Source organism: Astyanax mexicanus, chromosome 8, assembly GCF_023375975.1.
Source record: "Astyanax mexicanus isolate ESR-SI-001 chromosome 8, AstMex3_surface, whole genome shotgun sequence".
NCBI classification, from domain to species: domain Eukaryota; kingdom Metazoa; phylum Chordata; class Actinopteri; order Characiformes; family Acestrorhamphidae; genus Astyanax; species Astyanax mexicanus.
In genome coordinates this window covers 30,455,609-30,472,397 of record NC_064415.1, presented here as the reverse complement: position 1 = coordinate 30,472,397, position 16,789 = coordinate 30,455,609, and the positions used below count along the sequence as shown (strand labels likewise).

General features: G+C 39.6%; 1 protein-coding gene across 4 annotated transcripts in view; it reads right to left on the bottom strand.

Annotated features, from left to right (window-relative positions):
* The window catches only part of LOC103021658 (protein phosphatase 3 catalytic subunit alpha), a 155,947-nt gene extending 140,075 nt beyond the window's left edge, over nucleotides 1-15,872 (bottom strand). For 2 of the 4 annotated variants that reach the window (XM_022678224.2, XM_022678223.2), the window contains exon 1: nucleotides 15,475-15,871. In XM_022678224.2, coding sequence (XP_022533945.1) covers nucleotides 15,475-15,535 — 61 coding nt within the window. In that variant the 5' untranslated portion in view covers nucleotides 15,536-15,871. Of the gene's footprint in view, nucleotides 1-15,474 lie in introns of all 4 variants that reach the window. The other 2 variants (XM_022678222.2, XM_022678225.2) reach the window with 2 other exon arrangements.
* Between the last annotated feature and the right edge of the window lie 917 nt (nucleotides 15,873-16,789).

The window sequence follows — 16,789 nt, the reverse complement described above, 5'->3', positions numbered from 1 at the left end:
AGTCAAGCTCCTCTGATCCACTTATACGGGCCATAAGCTGAGCAGGTTAGCCGCTTTTCTCTGTCCCAAATCCGCAACCTGTGCTAAGCTAATAAGAGCTGGTGGAAGGCTGTGGCTTCGCTCACTAATGTAGTATTAGTGAGTGTGAGAGTGCGTGTGCGCTACAGCAACTGATCCCAACACGCAGCTCTTTTGGCACCAAGCATCGCCGAGAGACTCTGAACTCTGAAATACACACGTTGGCACACATTTTCACACCTAATGAAAATAATGGCGCGTCTCTTTTTTTTCACACTGCTGCCCGCAGCAGTTACAAGATATTAGGAAGATTATGTTTTGACAATTTGCCAGAAAAATGCAGGCCAGTGAAATAAGTTGTAATGGACCAAAATGAAATGAAAAGGACAAATAATAAACATTGTTTTGTTTTAGTTTTTTTTATCTAGTCAATTTTGCCACCTATTCAGCTTCTAGCCAGCTGTATCACAAGTATCACCTCAAGTGATGCCTCAACAAAAGGAGGGTAAAGACTGGCACATGCCTCCTCCAATACACGTGAAGTCAGCCACCACCTCTTTTCGAACTGCTGCTGATGTAGCATTACCGAGTAGCATCACAGCGCTAACGCTCGGAGGAAAACGCAGCGACTCGGTTCTGATACATTAGCTCACAGATGCCTTGTGCCGACAGACATAACCTGTTGGAGTGATTTGGGGAGAGAGCAAGGTCAATTGTGCTCTTTCAGGGCTCCGGCTGCTGATGGCGAGCTGCATGACCGAGATTCAAACTATGATTTTACATAGGTCTTCATAAATGTTGTCATTTATTTACACTAATGACTACATTACCCAGCCAAAAAATATAATAAAAATAAAAATAAATAAAATATTATTTTAAAAATATATTTACCAAACACTACTATGACAACATCCCCTAGCACACATAACAAGTGCAATATATTTACCTTAGCAGTGTAACTCAACTCAAAAGTTTAGTAGTGCAATTTCAGTCATGAATGTACCTCCGTAGAGCTACACAAGTCCCTGCAATGAGTAAAATTTAGAGCCAGACTTTAGGTAAACAAAGACATTTTAAGCAAGGCTTCACTTCTACTATCCATGTCCTGTACAGCTCACATCTTTCAGCTGGCAAACAGACAGTAAAATGAAACCAAGTGTGATAAGTGATGCGGAGCTTAGCATAGCATGTAAAAATGAACTTAAACCTATCTGGCTGTCTGCCAGCTTTTTTCCCTTACTCAATAAACACACTGTATACAGAGGGATAAAAAGCAAACAATGTGATAAGAATAAGATGAATTAATCATTGTTGAGTGTAAATTATTTGTTGTCCTTTCTTTTTTGAGATTTTCGGCTGAATATTTTTGGTCGCAATTTATTTTTAATTTTTTGCAAATCGAGGCCAAGGCACGTTAAATAAACATCCATAACAGCGATCAAACTACCTGTCATATTTGACTTACACTGGTGTTCAGCATCACTTGACTATTTGTTTAGTGAGCAGCTGCCGTTGGAGCATCCCAGTCATTGTTTATAGACACACACACACAAACACACTCTCTCTCTCTCTCTCTCTCTCTCTCTCTCTCTCTCTCTCTCTCTCTATTTCAGTATTTCAAGGCTAATGCTCGACAGAAATGGTTGGGTATGAAACATTAACCCTTCAGCTCAAATAACAGGATACCATGCATTCTTTTGTGCTGTTTGACTGTGTGTATGTGTGTGTGTGTGTGCATTCATCAATCAGTAGCATCAAGGAAGTGCTGGATGAAGTTAGTATTTCCACATTTTTGTGTTTAAGAAAAATGTGGAACATTGGTATCAGCTCATTTCTTTCATACTGATGCAGTTTCACTTTAAGATTTAATATATATCTATATATATTTATTTACTTAACATTTTTCTCCTAATTTATCTAGGCCAATTGCCCCTCTCTTATTCAGCTGCCACTCAGCTTAGGAGTGATGTGGGGAAAGAGCACCATCTACCCACCTGGAGAAAGCAAGGCCAATTGTGCTCTCTCAGGGCTCTGGCAGCTGCTGGCAAGCTGCATGACCGGGATTCGAAATTTCGGAGAAGAAGTATAGAGCAGTCATGGTTACAACGTTTATATATGAGCCTGTATAAAATGAACTGTAATACTCCAAAAAGCCAACACAATCTTACACATGCTACCACATGTGAAGTCACATGAATCACCCCTTCCAATTTAGACCATGGAAACTAAATAAGGAACTTAAGCAGCTTGTACCGAAAAATTGCTCTCTTTTATTACTTCTATCAACTTTTCCTTCATCAATTGTGTCACTAGTTTGATTTTGTTCAGCACAGCCATCTGTTAGTTGAGGTACTTTTGTAGAATTTCCTGGTGTTGGGGGCATTACTAGCATTAAACTTTAGAAATAAATATATGTACATAAAAAGCCACATTTATATCAAGCTACTGTAAGTAAATTATTCAACAAAACCATGAAACTGATTGATCTGGGGTCACATCTCCTAACACTTCTCTACACTATACTGTCCTCAAACTCAACTCAACACTCCACTAACCCGCCCTTAAGTTTGGCCAGATGGTATGTCTCACATCAGTGCATCTAGGCGAGTGAAGCGCTTTAAGTCAAAGTCACAGCACTGAAATAGAGGAAGGAAACACATGTTTCATGAGCATGTCTCTCAGTAATAGCCTACAGTACACTGTATACAGTATTCTGACAAGTGAAGCATCCTCTGCAGCAGCTTTTATCAAATACTACTTTGCTGTCTAGCCAAAATACTTTGAAGTAGAATATATAAATAGCAACACGGTAAACCAATTTGCGTAATCTATGTCAGACTACAGGACTGTAGCTCACACTGTAGGCCTTTTAAAAAAAATAAAAAAACACTCACACACTGATGGTGAGCAAATGTATTCTCCTCATCTCTCATCAGCTCTGAAGTGACAGATTCTACTGAAAGGTTGATCAGCTAAAAAAGACTTCAAAGACTACTAATTATAGCTATTGTCTTGATAATTCATGTATTTTTTGCATTATAAAGCACACTTAAAATCCTTTAATTTTCCAAAAAATCAAAAGTGCGCATTATAAATGTGGTACGCCATATGTATGAATTCTACCAGTCAGGTATTAAGAAGCAGTAAAGCCACTTATACAGGAGTTTCAGTGCAGTTTCTCCAACACTGAGGGTGGAGCAGTATTAGCATTAGCTGCTAACCACGCATAGCGCTAGCTCTTTTGCCGTTCATAGGTGAGCATTATCGGCCTGTAGTCTGCTGCTAACCCCAGCTGGCACTGCTGGAGCAGCATTAGCATCAGCCGCCAGCCACGCTAAGCGCTAACTCTTTCGCTATTCAGAGGTGCGTATATAGGACTGTAATCTGCGTGTTCACTGTGTTAAAACAAGATACGTGGGATGAACTGCTAGCTAGTATCACCTCATCAGAGCATTCAGGGTTCCTTAGTGTAGCACTTTATTCACCAAATAAACAGTTTTCAGAAAATAAATCTGTATAGATTAACATCCAGCGTTTATTTTAACTTTTTAGAATTTACTTAGCTTAGCTGCACATAAATTAGTTACACCCCCTGCACCACCACCACCCAGTGACGAGACCTGCTGAATTACAAGGAAAACATGGCAACACCCCTGTTCCTTTCTAGTGTCTCATAATGCGCTTTATAATCCGAGGTATCAGGTTTAAGTCCATATCTGGGTGGAGTTTCTATGTTCAGATATGTACTGAGTCAACTCCTTAGCGTTTGAGTCCTCAAGGTGGGTGTTTTATTTTCAGTTAAGAGTACGCTGTGTGCGATTGGCTGCCGAATGCAAATGTAAGTTCATTCATTTAGTGTTCTACTCGGTTGTTAAACCTTTCTTTATTAGAGATTTTATAAAGGTAATGTTATTCATACTACGATATTCTTCCTAAAAATTGGATTTAAACAATCACAATATATCACTTTGCTTTAAGTTTTGCAATATATTAAGATATATTGAATCGTAACACCTGCAGCATGATATGCATTGAATCGTATTGTCAAGTTCTTGCATATACACAAATACACAGTCCAAAGATAAATAGTTAGTTATCGGGACAGACCTAAACTTATGTAAGCTCATAATAATAATTAAAAAAAAATCCTTTTTTGGAGACAATCTTGGAAAAACAACAACAACAACAAAGGGAACGCTGGTTGTGAAGCAGCAGCAGTAAAAGCACCTGGGAGGTTCTTTGTGTTTCTGACAGGCTGCTTTGTCTTTGCCTGCGCTCAGCCTGCATGTGTACATCCGTATTTCTGTCACACACTCCGGCTCTCCCCGTGCAGCGCCAGGCTGAACAGATGGACACTACCTCCTCTCTCTGAAGTGCCCCTGGGCTGGTCATGCAGCACCTCCGGGAAAGTCCTCACAAATTCCGTCTGAGGTCAAGAACAGGATGAAAGACGGATCGCTTTCTGCTACTCCACTGGAGTGCTAGCGGGCGAAAACTCGCTCCGCGTGGGAGAAGATGACAAAAAGCCGTACTGTGTGCGCCTGTTCTGCAGGGTGTCCTGCCACCGCCCGCCTGTGGCTGGCCTGAGAAAGAGAGAATGCTGGTTGTGTTCAGCTATAGCCAGTCAATCACTGCACACAGTAGGAAAGAGGGTAATATGGCCAAAATACAGTAGAATATAACATTACTCAGTAAAGCTGCACAATTCTGGTGATTTCCTGTATTTTATATATCACAATATTTACCATAGAACAACAAAAGATCACAATGACAGTTCCCCGCCTTTAACATTCCCTTCCATTACATGTGATATGAATCGGAATATATTCTGAGATGGTCCACTTAAGGTTCATTTCTAACATTTCTGTGCTTGACCATACCAAATAAATCATTAGTTTACTTTTACTGACTATTTTAAAATCTTTCTTTACTCCTTACAGTTTTTTTTATATACATTTAGAATTAAAGAGTACTCACACTGTGTTCTACCTAAACATATTAACAGTAGAAAAACTGTTCTAATGTATGGCAGTTTATGGCTAATTTAGAACACTGCAACTCCAGCTCATTCCAACTGAGGCAGTATTCCATTCGGTGTATGTGTGTTAAAAGACACACAAGCATTTAAGCTAATCACTCTGTTGTACATTGTTCCATATAGTTCATAATTCCTCCCATAATTTGTGTATTGTGATTAGGGCCGCCAACGTTATAGCATCAATGCACGCAATTAATTTGGAATTAGTAACATGCTATTATTTTTTTTATGCAATTAATTACGGCACCAAGTTTGTGCCCAACTTCCACCATAATCTGCCCCGCCCATTGCACTATTTTTTTTTTTTTTACGGAGCAGTTTGCTTGTGGTGAGAACGTGACCTGGTCTCTATAGGACCCAGCTTTTAAATATACTTCTTTTTAATTGAGCTAAACCTCTGATAAGGCGTTTAAATCTAATATATATGCCAAATAATATACTGATACGAACTAATGCTGTCTTAGCTGCTTCATGCTGTTTACACATTAAGAGCACAGTATGTGCATTGTACACTGCATAATTACATTATGGGCTTATAGTCCAATAAATGGACATGAGATGAGATTTTTTGCCAGTCATACCATGACCAATGCTTCAATAACTTCGATTCCATACACACAGTGTAGACTGAAGTAGGTGAAGATAAAACGATATATTTTACCAAAATATGATTAATATATAATTAAAATGTTGACATTAAAAGAGTATTATTGCTTTGTTATGCTATTCTATAATAATTATGTCAGTGACTCTTAAATGGTCTTAAATTAATGCAATACTATGGTTTATCACAATCATTTTTGGGACGATATATTGTCCACAAAAAATTCTAACCGTGACAGGCCTATTGTGACAGGTACATTTTTAGCTTTCTAACTATAAGCCCACTATCAAGAGAAAAATAGCATTTTCAATACTATATATATTGTCATTATATACACACATTGGTTTTGATTGTCCCGTATTGTGCCTCTTTAAAAAAAAAAAAAAGTAAATATGATTGATTTCAATGCTTTCAAAATTAGCCGTTTCCATATATAGCCAGTATGTACTGAGTAGAGAATCAAACAATAGGAAAAAGCTTATCACAGAATAAAATAATGACATCCAATCAGCTGCTTGTTACTTTGTATTTAACACTCACAGGTTACTGGCATTTACAGTCTGTATATTTGTTCTAAATGTCGTTCTCAATATATAGTGTGGTTCAGTGTTCTAGAGTAGTGACAACCTCCACTACACACTACATACATTCACAATAACGAGATGATGTTTCTCACAGCGAGTACCCAGTCAGTAGGAGTGTGGTTAAAAAGTAAAGGTGTCAGAGCTAAGCTACTGTCCTCCCCCTCTCGTTTTCTCTTTCTCTCTCTCTCTCTCTCTCTCTCTCTCTCTCAGACTCCGGTTTCTGCTCGTTTCGTTCTCTGCATTCTCGTCTCTGGCCCTTCAAAACTTTACTCTCCCCCGACTCCCTGGCTCTTCTCGTTTTCTCCCTCGGCTCTGACAGAAGTGCCATTGTTACAAACTCTCACCCGCCGTGCTCTTGCCACTCTCCACACCCAAACACGCTGTGACTTGCCATGCTGAGAGACTGTCCTGTCACTGAACATAAAGCCAACCAAACGCCTGCCCACCTCAACGCTCTCGCTCGCATGCATGAGCCAACTCTCACAAACTACCTACAGCAACACAGCGGTGAACAAGATAAAGCCTACACTCCTGCAGGTCCTCTTACAAAAGGCAGGAAAAATAACGGCTACTGATTTGCTTCTTTGTTCATCCATCTCAAAAACACTTAAAACCACAATCAGCATGTTTAGCTAATTGCATGCTGTAAAGTAAGCCATCAAACATTCATGGAATAGCAAAATAGGTTCCTACTTGAGTAAATGAGAAAGTCAAAAGTATTGATTGTGGCTGTAAGGCCATTAGTAGGCTTTGGAATTGAAAATGCTACTTGAATAAAATGAAATAAAATAAAATAAAAGGCATGTTTGTCAAGATTCAATCAACATGACCTCTTGCGGTTAGAAGAAGATAAACATAACTACTCAAAACAGGAATCAGTGTTTCCCTTTTAGTTGTCTTTCATTCTCAGCCATAAACACAAAGCATACCTTGAAAATCTCTTTTAGTATATATCACTACCCATGTACTCTACAAATCTACTATTTTAATGTAGTAGTGGTGTCCAGTAAAAGCAAGCAACAAACTCCCCTCTCTGATATGTGATGCTGCACATGATGGAATTTAGATTTTCGCTAGTGAAATTATAGCTGCTGTTGAATGTATTGCTATCCAATTGTTTTTTTGCAAAGAGCTACCATGAGTTTATCAGTCACTACCTGTGTTAGTCATAGCATTTGAGTAGTACTGCATCCATCTCAAGGAGACAGGCAAAAATGCATATTAAGTTTTGAAGATGAATATATATATATATATATATATATATATAATACCTGTATTTATGTCTTTCAAAAAGTTAAAAACTGAAGGCCTGCTGTCAAACGCAAGTTTTAAAACTTGCACAGAACAGAACAGCTCTTCTTGTTGAGAACAGAAAGGCTTAAATGGAATGCCTCTAAAAATGTGGAGGTCGAGCAGAGCTGAACAGCTGGGAAATTACTGTAAGAATTTTAGAGGTATAGCTTCCTTCTGTAATGCACAATTGTAGGGAAATTAGCAAAAGCAAAGCAGACAAACAGCAAAGAAACAGAAATAGTGTACATTCACAAAATCTAATGAGTTTCTGGCCATATTTGCATAGGACAGAAGGTCCAACAATTTCAAAATTGGTGTAAGGGTTCCAATATTTTGAGAGAAACAAACACTTCATTTCTGCCTGAAGAAAATGTACTAGGTTTGAAGAGGCCTTAAACAATAAAAATGTACCTACTTTATGAGTTTTCTTTATGTAAAATCTGCCACTCAAACAATTTAACATATAAACATTCTCTCCATTTTGGAAAAGCACTTTCAACGTGTTAACTTTCCTGCTTTTTCTTACACTTTTTTTCCACAGCAATACAGGGCACTGAGCAGCTTTCTCTATGCATGTTAGTCTACAGATGATTATGAAGGTAGAGTAATTTAAGGAGAGTTGTTAAGAGGGTATGTGCAGAGAAATGCTGAAAAACGTGTCTTTTTCAGTAGATTGACTTGGAAGCAGTGTGTGCAAAGAAAAGGTCCAGGCTGTTGCATTTTTTTTTTTTTTTAATAAACATATCTTCTGAAGATATTGCTAAACTTTTTGTTATATTTGATAACTCACAGTCTTAAGTCTTAATTAGTTCGAAAGGAAGGAAGAGTTGACGTATAGTTCTTTAAAGTGTACAACAAAAAACAATAAGAAGCCCAATCTACCTTAAAATATACATTGGTCACTGGTAATCAGCGAAACGGGCCAGCATGAGCTTGTGGCATGTCTGTGGGTGTGGCATAAGGCATAACACACACACACAGCTTAACATAGTAAACAAGAGGGGGTTCTCTCTTTGAGGAAAGCTTGGGGTTGAAGTATGTGGCATTACTTAAAAGTACTGCTTCTAAAAATTACTCAGCAGGGATCAAACACCACCCCGGCCACCCCGTCCTCACTCAGCACTGTGGCGGGGCCTCTCTTCAAAAGTCAAATGTCACATGCTATCAGTCTACGGTTGCAGTGCGACATACACAGACAATGGCTCCCTGTTGCTGTTTAGCGGACCGCATGCTGAGGGAAAGAAAAGAGGGGAAAAAAATAGACCATCTGATGCTGCTTGAGCCGAGCTGCAGAGTAAGTAGCAGCGTAATCAGCTCTGATTATTTGGGTCTGGCTGATGGGATCACAAACTGATCCCGTCATCCTCACAGCTTGGCCGAGGAGAGAGGCAATTAAGACGTCTGTGTCTTTTATTAACTAATTCAATTAGTTCCCTTCTCTAAATTTCCTGGTAAACAATTCCCAAGAGTAAGCCTCAGCGTTATTAGAATGCCAGGGCCAAGGCTACACACGTTCCTGTGCCAGTGTGGTGAGATCGCAGATGGCACACGGCGCAGCTGGGATTCCGTTTGCCATACCTCAGGTGGAGCAATCACTGCACCGCTCGCAAGGCCATTCTATTCCCCCTAAAATACATCCCTACAGTACAAGAGAAAATAGCAAGCTTCTGCTTAAGGAGAGACGCTATATTAAATAACCCTAGTTTATATTATTACAATATATTCTATTACATCTTTAAGAGACTACATATAGCTGTTCAATGACACAGTTTAAATTGATGAGATCATCACAGTTTATCATTCTAAGACAATTAAATGCCACTGACATATTGATAAAAACAATACATTTTAATTAATCATAGCTTGCAGTCCACACATACAAATGTGTATGCAGTGACACTTATTGAAGCATTGGTCTGGTATTGCTTGAATGGCTAAAATAAAAAAAATGTTCACTGTTACATATGTGAACAAACATACAAATAAACACAACAGACGATATCACAATTATCAAGTATTATTGAGGTATTTAAAGCAGTACAAATACATGCATTTGCTGACAAGCGTAGAGTTACAGAATCAGCATCAGAAGTAAACTTACAGTGTGGAGTAATATTACACAATTTTACAAGAAAAAAATATTACTGACTGTGCAGCATTATGCAGTTGGCACGTTTGCCATGTTTCATGTAGCATATTGAAACAGATGCTGCTCTCTATATTAATGTTCATTTATGCTCAACAATATACAAATTCAGATATGGATATAGATTTGGACATGAACAAAGCCTTCTGTCTGTACTCTAAATCAATTTTGATCACATTTGGGCACATTCTTTAAAGGAACAGAGAAATACTACTGAAAAATGTAGGGGCAGTTCAGTGTCAAAAACATCTGACAAAAAACATGCTGATTGTGGAGGAGGTTCTGACAGTGTACTTATGTTAAAGCAGACATCAGAAATGGCTGTTAACTGTGTAAAAATGTTTTGCCATAAGTTTATTTTCCTGCAGTTTCCTGAGTTTCTTCTTCAACATGGCAGTGGTGGTGTTTCACATGTCATTGGTTGTTGTCAGATGTTTTTGACTCTGAAGCGTCCTCTTAAAGGACTCATAGACAGACTTATATAACTATTGAAATAGGCATTTTCATATAGGTATAGAGGTATAAGACTGTATAAATAAGCCTCTATATAAGCAACTATATAATGTTGCACTATGACAAGATTTGATGCAGCATTTTAGATGAATTAACCAGCATTAGCACTGCTAGCTTTGACTTGATCAATACAAAAATACCTGTAAAAAATGGCAAATGTTCCAGCTGGCCTATCTCTCTTTAAAAAAAAAAAAAAAAAAGAGTATAATTAACATACCTATAAACAATACATAGGATACTAATTTATAATACTGATGAAATGCAGAAAAATGCTCTTAGCATTTTAAAAATGCAATCAAAACTCTTTAGTACCTATTTTTATTTATAATGTGTCACGAATCTAACTAAGCAGGACTAATTATGCTATCTGTGTAATAAAACAGCTGGTATGCATTTCATTAAAAAAAAAATTCCCTAATGTTTTTTTTCGGTGAATACAAAACCAGAAACCAGAAATCCCCTGGATAAGTGTGAGATGACTGACTCTTATTACTGTAGAGAAATGCTGCAATCGCCACATATAAAACTGCATCAATAAAACACCAAACATCCCACTGTTCTTACAACTGAGAACAAGATATCTGTGGCCTCATCCATCTGAAACAGAATCCTAATCTGTTAGCACTGAAGCTCAATATTAAATCAAATCCTCTGTCCTCAGTGGGATCTGGCTGCCCTGCAGTAATATCCACCCTTCCATAGAGAGCAAACATATATTACATCCGAGTGAACGACAGGCCTGACAAGCACGATTTCGGCTGTTAGTGGGCCACACCTGTGGACTAAACTGCAGCAGTCATGCTGTCTGTGGGTCTACCTGTTCATCCATCCATACATTCACCTATTTTTCTGTCTCTCTTGCTCACTCGCTGCTCAGACCACATAAAGGCTCTATTAGCATACGGAGAAGGTCTTGTCTTTGAAAGGGAGACTGAAGAAACTCACAGATCACGCATTGCATAACAGCTTTGCCTTGCTAAGATCATTTAAGAAACGAAGGACACTCTACTGAACACTTCAGCCCTCCGCAGCATGGCTAGATTGACAGATAATAGAGTGCTGCAATTCAGCGATGTGTGCCGGGAGAAGCTACTAAAGAAATCTCTCGCACATCAATGCCGAACTGCAGGAGCAAATCGAGCTCCTGTGGAAGAAAGCGAGCTGAAACTATCCCTGCAGCCATGCTGGGGATGAGACTGCATACATATGCAGAGAGAGGTGAAAACAAACGACCTGGTACATTTCGCCTGCATATAGTAGAGGCAGTGGCAGCGGTCTGTAAACACAGAAAAAAAAAGTGGGAGAGAGAGAGAGAGAGACAGAGAGAGAGGGAGAGAGAGAGAGTGTATGGCAAAGCCAGGGAGCAGCCAGAACTAAAAAGAGAGATATAGAGAGAGAGAGAGAGAGAGAGAGAGAGAGAGAGAGAGAGAGAGAGAGAGAGTGTAAAAGAGAGACAGACAGTGTTGTAGATACAGGAGACAAGATAGGTAAACAAGCGAGAGGCTTCTCTGGCAGCTGAATAAACAGTGCATTATAACGTACCAATAGTGATGCAGCATTTTAAACAAATGAACCTGCACTTTCCTCATTAGCGCTGCCAGCTTTGACTTGATCAATACAAAAAAAAACTTGGCAAAAAGCTCTCTTGAAATGGGAATGGAAGTTAAAACAACTGCAAAAAGAGCAAAATGTACATTCGAAACATTGTTATGGTCTTTCTAAAGCATAACAGACGATGAACACACATGCATTTTACATTATGAGAGTCCCATTTCAACCAAAAAAATAGACAAGCAAAATGGCTTCCACTTTCCCCCCATACACACCCACTACTTCACAGCAGCAGATTACACCAAGCCCAGCTAATGAGGTGAGAAAGAAAACACAGCACTTCTTTCCCCTCGCTTCCTTCCCTCCCCTTGAAGCCTTCAACCAGAGCTAAGCACTCTGGGCTACTGGAGCCCTGCACCCATTACGCAGATTTCCCCCATCAAGTTGATACATTGTGCCATGATCTCGTAAAATATTTAAGCCCGGACTCCTTCCGAAAGGCACTCACTCCTAGCCCTCTCCTTCGCAGCCCCCCGGCCTGCAGGAGGAAATTGCTCTTGCTCTCTCGCTTGCGCTCTGTCTCCACAGAGCTGTACTAAGAGAAGAGATGTAGCTGATGGAATGAATGAGGGTGAGTGACTGACTTATCAGAGCTCTGAGGGCTTCTTTATGAGAGCAATCAATTCATATCAGAAGGACACACTTATACAACATCGCCGGGACGAAGGAAAGGCTTGCAGGGGTATCTGTGTTATCTGAAGAGCATGTCGGCAAGGAAGAGGGGACACTGTTAGCTGTGTAGTTCTGATCTGGTAGCACCTGAGTGAACGTATGAGCCCTTAATGAGAAAGGTGAGCAAAACCTGGTGTTTGTGACTATAACAACTATAAAAGGTCCAAGAACTAGATCTTCCAAAAAAAGTCTGAGCCACTTACTTACACTACAGCTACTCTGCTCCAGCAAGAAATATAAATGTAATCTAATGGAATAGTGGTATAAAGATTACAGAGATCCATTTTTTCCCTAATGCCATTAAAAACAGAATTCTTAAACTGGTCTTAGAAAATGAGCTAAACAACATCAAACAAGCAGCTGATATAGAGGTGTGACAATATTTTACTGTACTGTGATAAAACTGTATTGAAAAGTATTGTATTGTTATCATAATTGTTACTACACCGTTCTGATTATATTGTGGATATTTTCAGCATTTTCGAGGGTGCAATTTAGGGGATGCACAAAATGAGAATTTATGGTCGACACAAAATGCGACACAAAATTAAACATTCAAAATAAAACGAAAGACCAAATTGTGCAGGTTTTTGCTCATTTTGCCACCTTTTTTAAACCACCTCAAATGCACTTTTGCTTTACTTTTCAAAGAAAAGGAAAGGGCAAAACTACAAAAAATAACTACACATACACAGAATACTGATTGTGTGGAGCACTGCAGTTACAAATTGATCAATGTGCTGGCAAAAGAAACTCAGTGAATAAGGAGTATAAGGGCTGTGAGGGAAGGGAGTCTCTTCCCAGAAAGAAAGAGACTGTAGGGACTGTTTCCAAACAACATGGAGAAGCACAACCTGTCACATCAATCCTGCAGTATGTCCAGAGAAGCTGACCGCAGCGTGGTCTCTGTTTAGGTCTTTAAAAAAAGGGAAACAATTTGTTTAATACTGCAGATTCTCCAATGTACTGAAACTAAAGCAACTAGCTTTAGTGCTGTCAGTAGGATTATGTCAGTGGCATGTTATGGTTAACGTGACAGTCCTAACCAAAATTAAGAAATATATTGTGATATATTGAGATTTTTGACGTATTGCCCAGCCCCAGTTTTATGACCATTTAAATACCACCACATTCAGCTGGTGTTTCTATTGTTTCCATGACAGTAATAATCAGTGGCTTATCGACTTATCTGAAAAATAACTGACTGATTTATTGACTTCCAAAGTCAAGCCCTAGCTTATTCAATGACTTGAAAAAATATATATATTGTGATACACTATATTTTGTACCATATCAGAACCAAAATCTACACTAGCCAGTAGGGCACTGTTTCTATCCTAAGCTGAACACTGCCTAAAAGTCAGGCAGCAGAAAGAGACTGTAGGGACTGTTTCCAAACAACATGGAGCACCACAACCTGTCAGAGCTACTAGCTAACCTGCAGGATGTCCAGAGAGGCTGAAAGCAGGGTGGGCTCTGTTTAGGGCTTTAAAAAATGGGGGGAAAACATTTTTTAATACTGCAGATACTTCAAGGTACCAGCACTGAAGCAACTATCTATTTAGCTAGGGTACCTAAACTTTGTTGCTAGTAAACCGAAATGAGGAACAATATTGTAATAGACTGAGATTTTTGACATATTGCTTAGCCCCAGCCTTATGCCCATTTAAATCTCACCACATTAAGCTGGTGTTTCTATGTTTTGAAGCAACAGAGAAAACCAGGAACAGGAGCCAACCCCAGAAAAAGTAGATATGGAGAGAATGGCAGTAGTAATCTGTGGCTAATCGACTAATCTGAAAAATAATTTACAGATTTATTGACTTCCAAAGTAACTTGATCATTAGTTGCAGCCCTGAGTCATTTGTTTTTTCAAATATTGTGTTACTCTATATTTTGTACCATATCACACCCAAAACCTACACTGGCCAGTAGACCACCGTTCCAATCTTAAGCTAAACACCGCCTAAAAGTCAGGCATCAGTGAGGGAAGGGAGTCTCTTCCCAGAAAGGGATTGTAGGGACTGTTTCCAAACAACATGGAGCAGGACAACCTGTCACAGCTACTAGCTAACCTGCAGGATGTCCAGAGCGGCTGAACGCAGCGTGGGCTCTGTTTAGGGCTTTAAAAAAGAGGGGGTAATATTGCAGTTGCAATAGAGCAACTAGTTAGCTAGCTAAGCTAATTAACTACCGTTACCTAGCTATGTTAACTACCTAACTAACGTTACCTAAACTGTGCAGCTAGTTAACCTAATTAACCTAATAGTTAACCTGACCTCAATTGCAAAATAATTCAATTATTAAATTAATAAACACAGAGGAAGAGCAGAGCAGAGCAGAGCGTATTTAACCTAAATCTACTAGACTCCCTGCTTTTTATTTTCAGTAACAGCTTCGCTCCAGCTTTGCTACGTCGAGTAAACGTTCACACGCTCACAGAGACGTGTAGCGAAAACTAAACAGACGCCAGTTCGTATTTCAACTGGAACACGAAATAAGCAGCAAAACGAAGCCGTTTAGTGCTTAATTAAGTGTTGCTACAGGGTGTGGATATGTAGACAAATGTGTGCCGTAAATGTGTCGGACTGAGTCGACTCACTAACTCAGTAATAACTACCTTTACTTCCTACTTTTACCAGCAGCAGCAGCGCAGCAGCAGCAGCAGCAACACCGGCTAACACCCTTTTCCTTCTCAACAGACCAGTAGTATTAGTATTATTATTAATATCACTACTATTATCTAACTAACTACCACACCAAGGACTTTTTTACTGCACACACACTCTCACACACACCCCTCAGAGCACCCACACGCCAGCTGTAATGATACAACCCACAGCGGGTTGGTTAACTAACGCTAGAGGTTAGCGTTTTAAAAAAAAAGGTGTTTTCTGCTGCCCCTCACTCTCTCTCTTTCACACTTTCCAAAAAAGCCACCCAGCCCCGTCCTGTACTGTAGAGCAGGGCGTGTGTTTACATGTAAAATACTCACATTTAACAACTCTATCCGTCGTAGATAACTTCGCCTCATCATTCGGCTTGTTTTCAGACATTTCCAGTCCCAATGTGAGCGCTCACCGCCTCCTGCTGCTGCTGTTTAAAACTGTGAGCCTCTCTGGAAGAAATACTGTATAAAAGCGAGCCGGTGTTTAGTCCTCCTCCTTCTCCTTCTCCCTCGCTCAACGACTCTCGACTCCGCTCCGCTCGACTCGCTTCGACTCGACTCTTCCCCGAAACGGGAGCCTGAGAGACGGTAGTATCGCCCTCGCCGACCACTAGCCGAAAATACTTCGCAACAGGGTAACGAATTAGAGCGCCGTTACTGTAGCTCTGCCTGATTTACAGCTCCCACTGTAACAGATCTCTCACCCCCCTCCCCGCACCCGCCGCCACGGGCTCAACCAAACCCAGGCAGGCAGGCTGGAGAAGCCCCGCCCACTCCGGCAGGGGGACGCGCTCCATTGGTGGAGCTCAGCCTCCCTCTCTGCTTGTCTAAGCAGGTGTATGGTCAGAAGTCGTGTCAGTCTCTCCCGCCTGTGTACCAGAGAGCTGCTCCTCAGCCTCAGAGAGTGATTATACTGTAGTTCAGAACATCTCTAGACCACTGAACACACACACACACTGTGGATGAAGAAGACACCAGGGCTGCAACTAAAAATTATTTTGCTAGTCGATTTTAATAATTTATTATTAATCGGATTAAAAAACTAAATTGATTTCCAGGATTTTATTCATGAGGAACACACCTGGTATTTCAATGTTAAATGAACGTTGATGTTATGGTTGATATGGCAACGTTGTTTCAACGTCCTTTAACACGAACCTTTAATAAAGCATAGCTTACATTCTGGATGATTAAAATTATATGGCAAAGGAAAAAAAATAAACTGTATGCCATGATGAAAAATTAATAACTATATTTCTATTCTCTCTCTCTCTCTCTCTCTCTCTCTCTCTCTCTGAATATACATCGGTTACTGCAAATGGAAATAAAACTACTTTTTCATCCCTCCATCCAACCGTTTTTTTTTGTATGGTGATGAAATGTAAAATGCTAATTCAAAAGGCAGAAGATTGAGGACATTATGTTGATTCAATGTTAAAATTTCAACATTTACACAACCATTTAGCTTCAAATGTTGTTTCAATGTTGTGTCAACAGACATTACTTCGGCCATATTTCAACCACATTTTAACGTTGAAGAACACCCAACCTTCCATAATTAAAACTATTAGTGATTACATGAGGAGTTATTGGCTGCAACTTCCACGTCACTTTCACACAAAATCAAAATAGTCAGAAAACT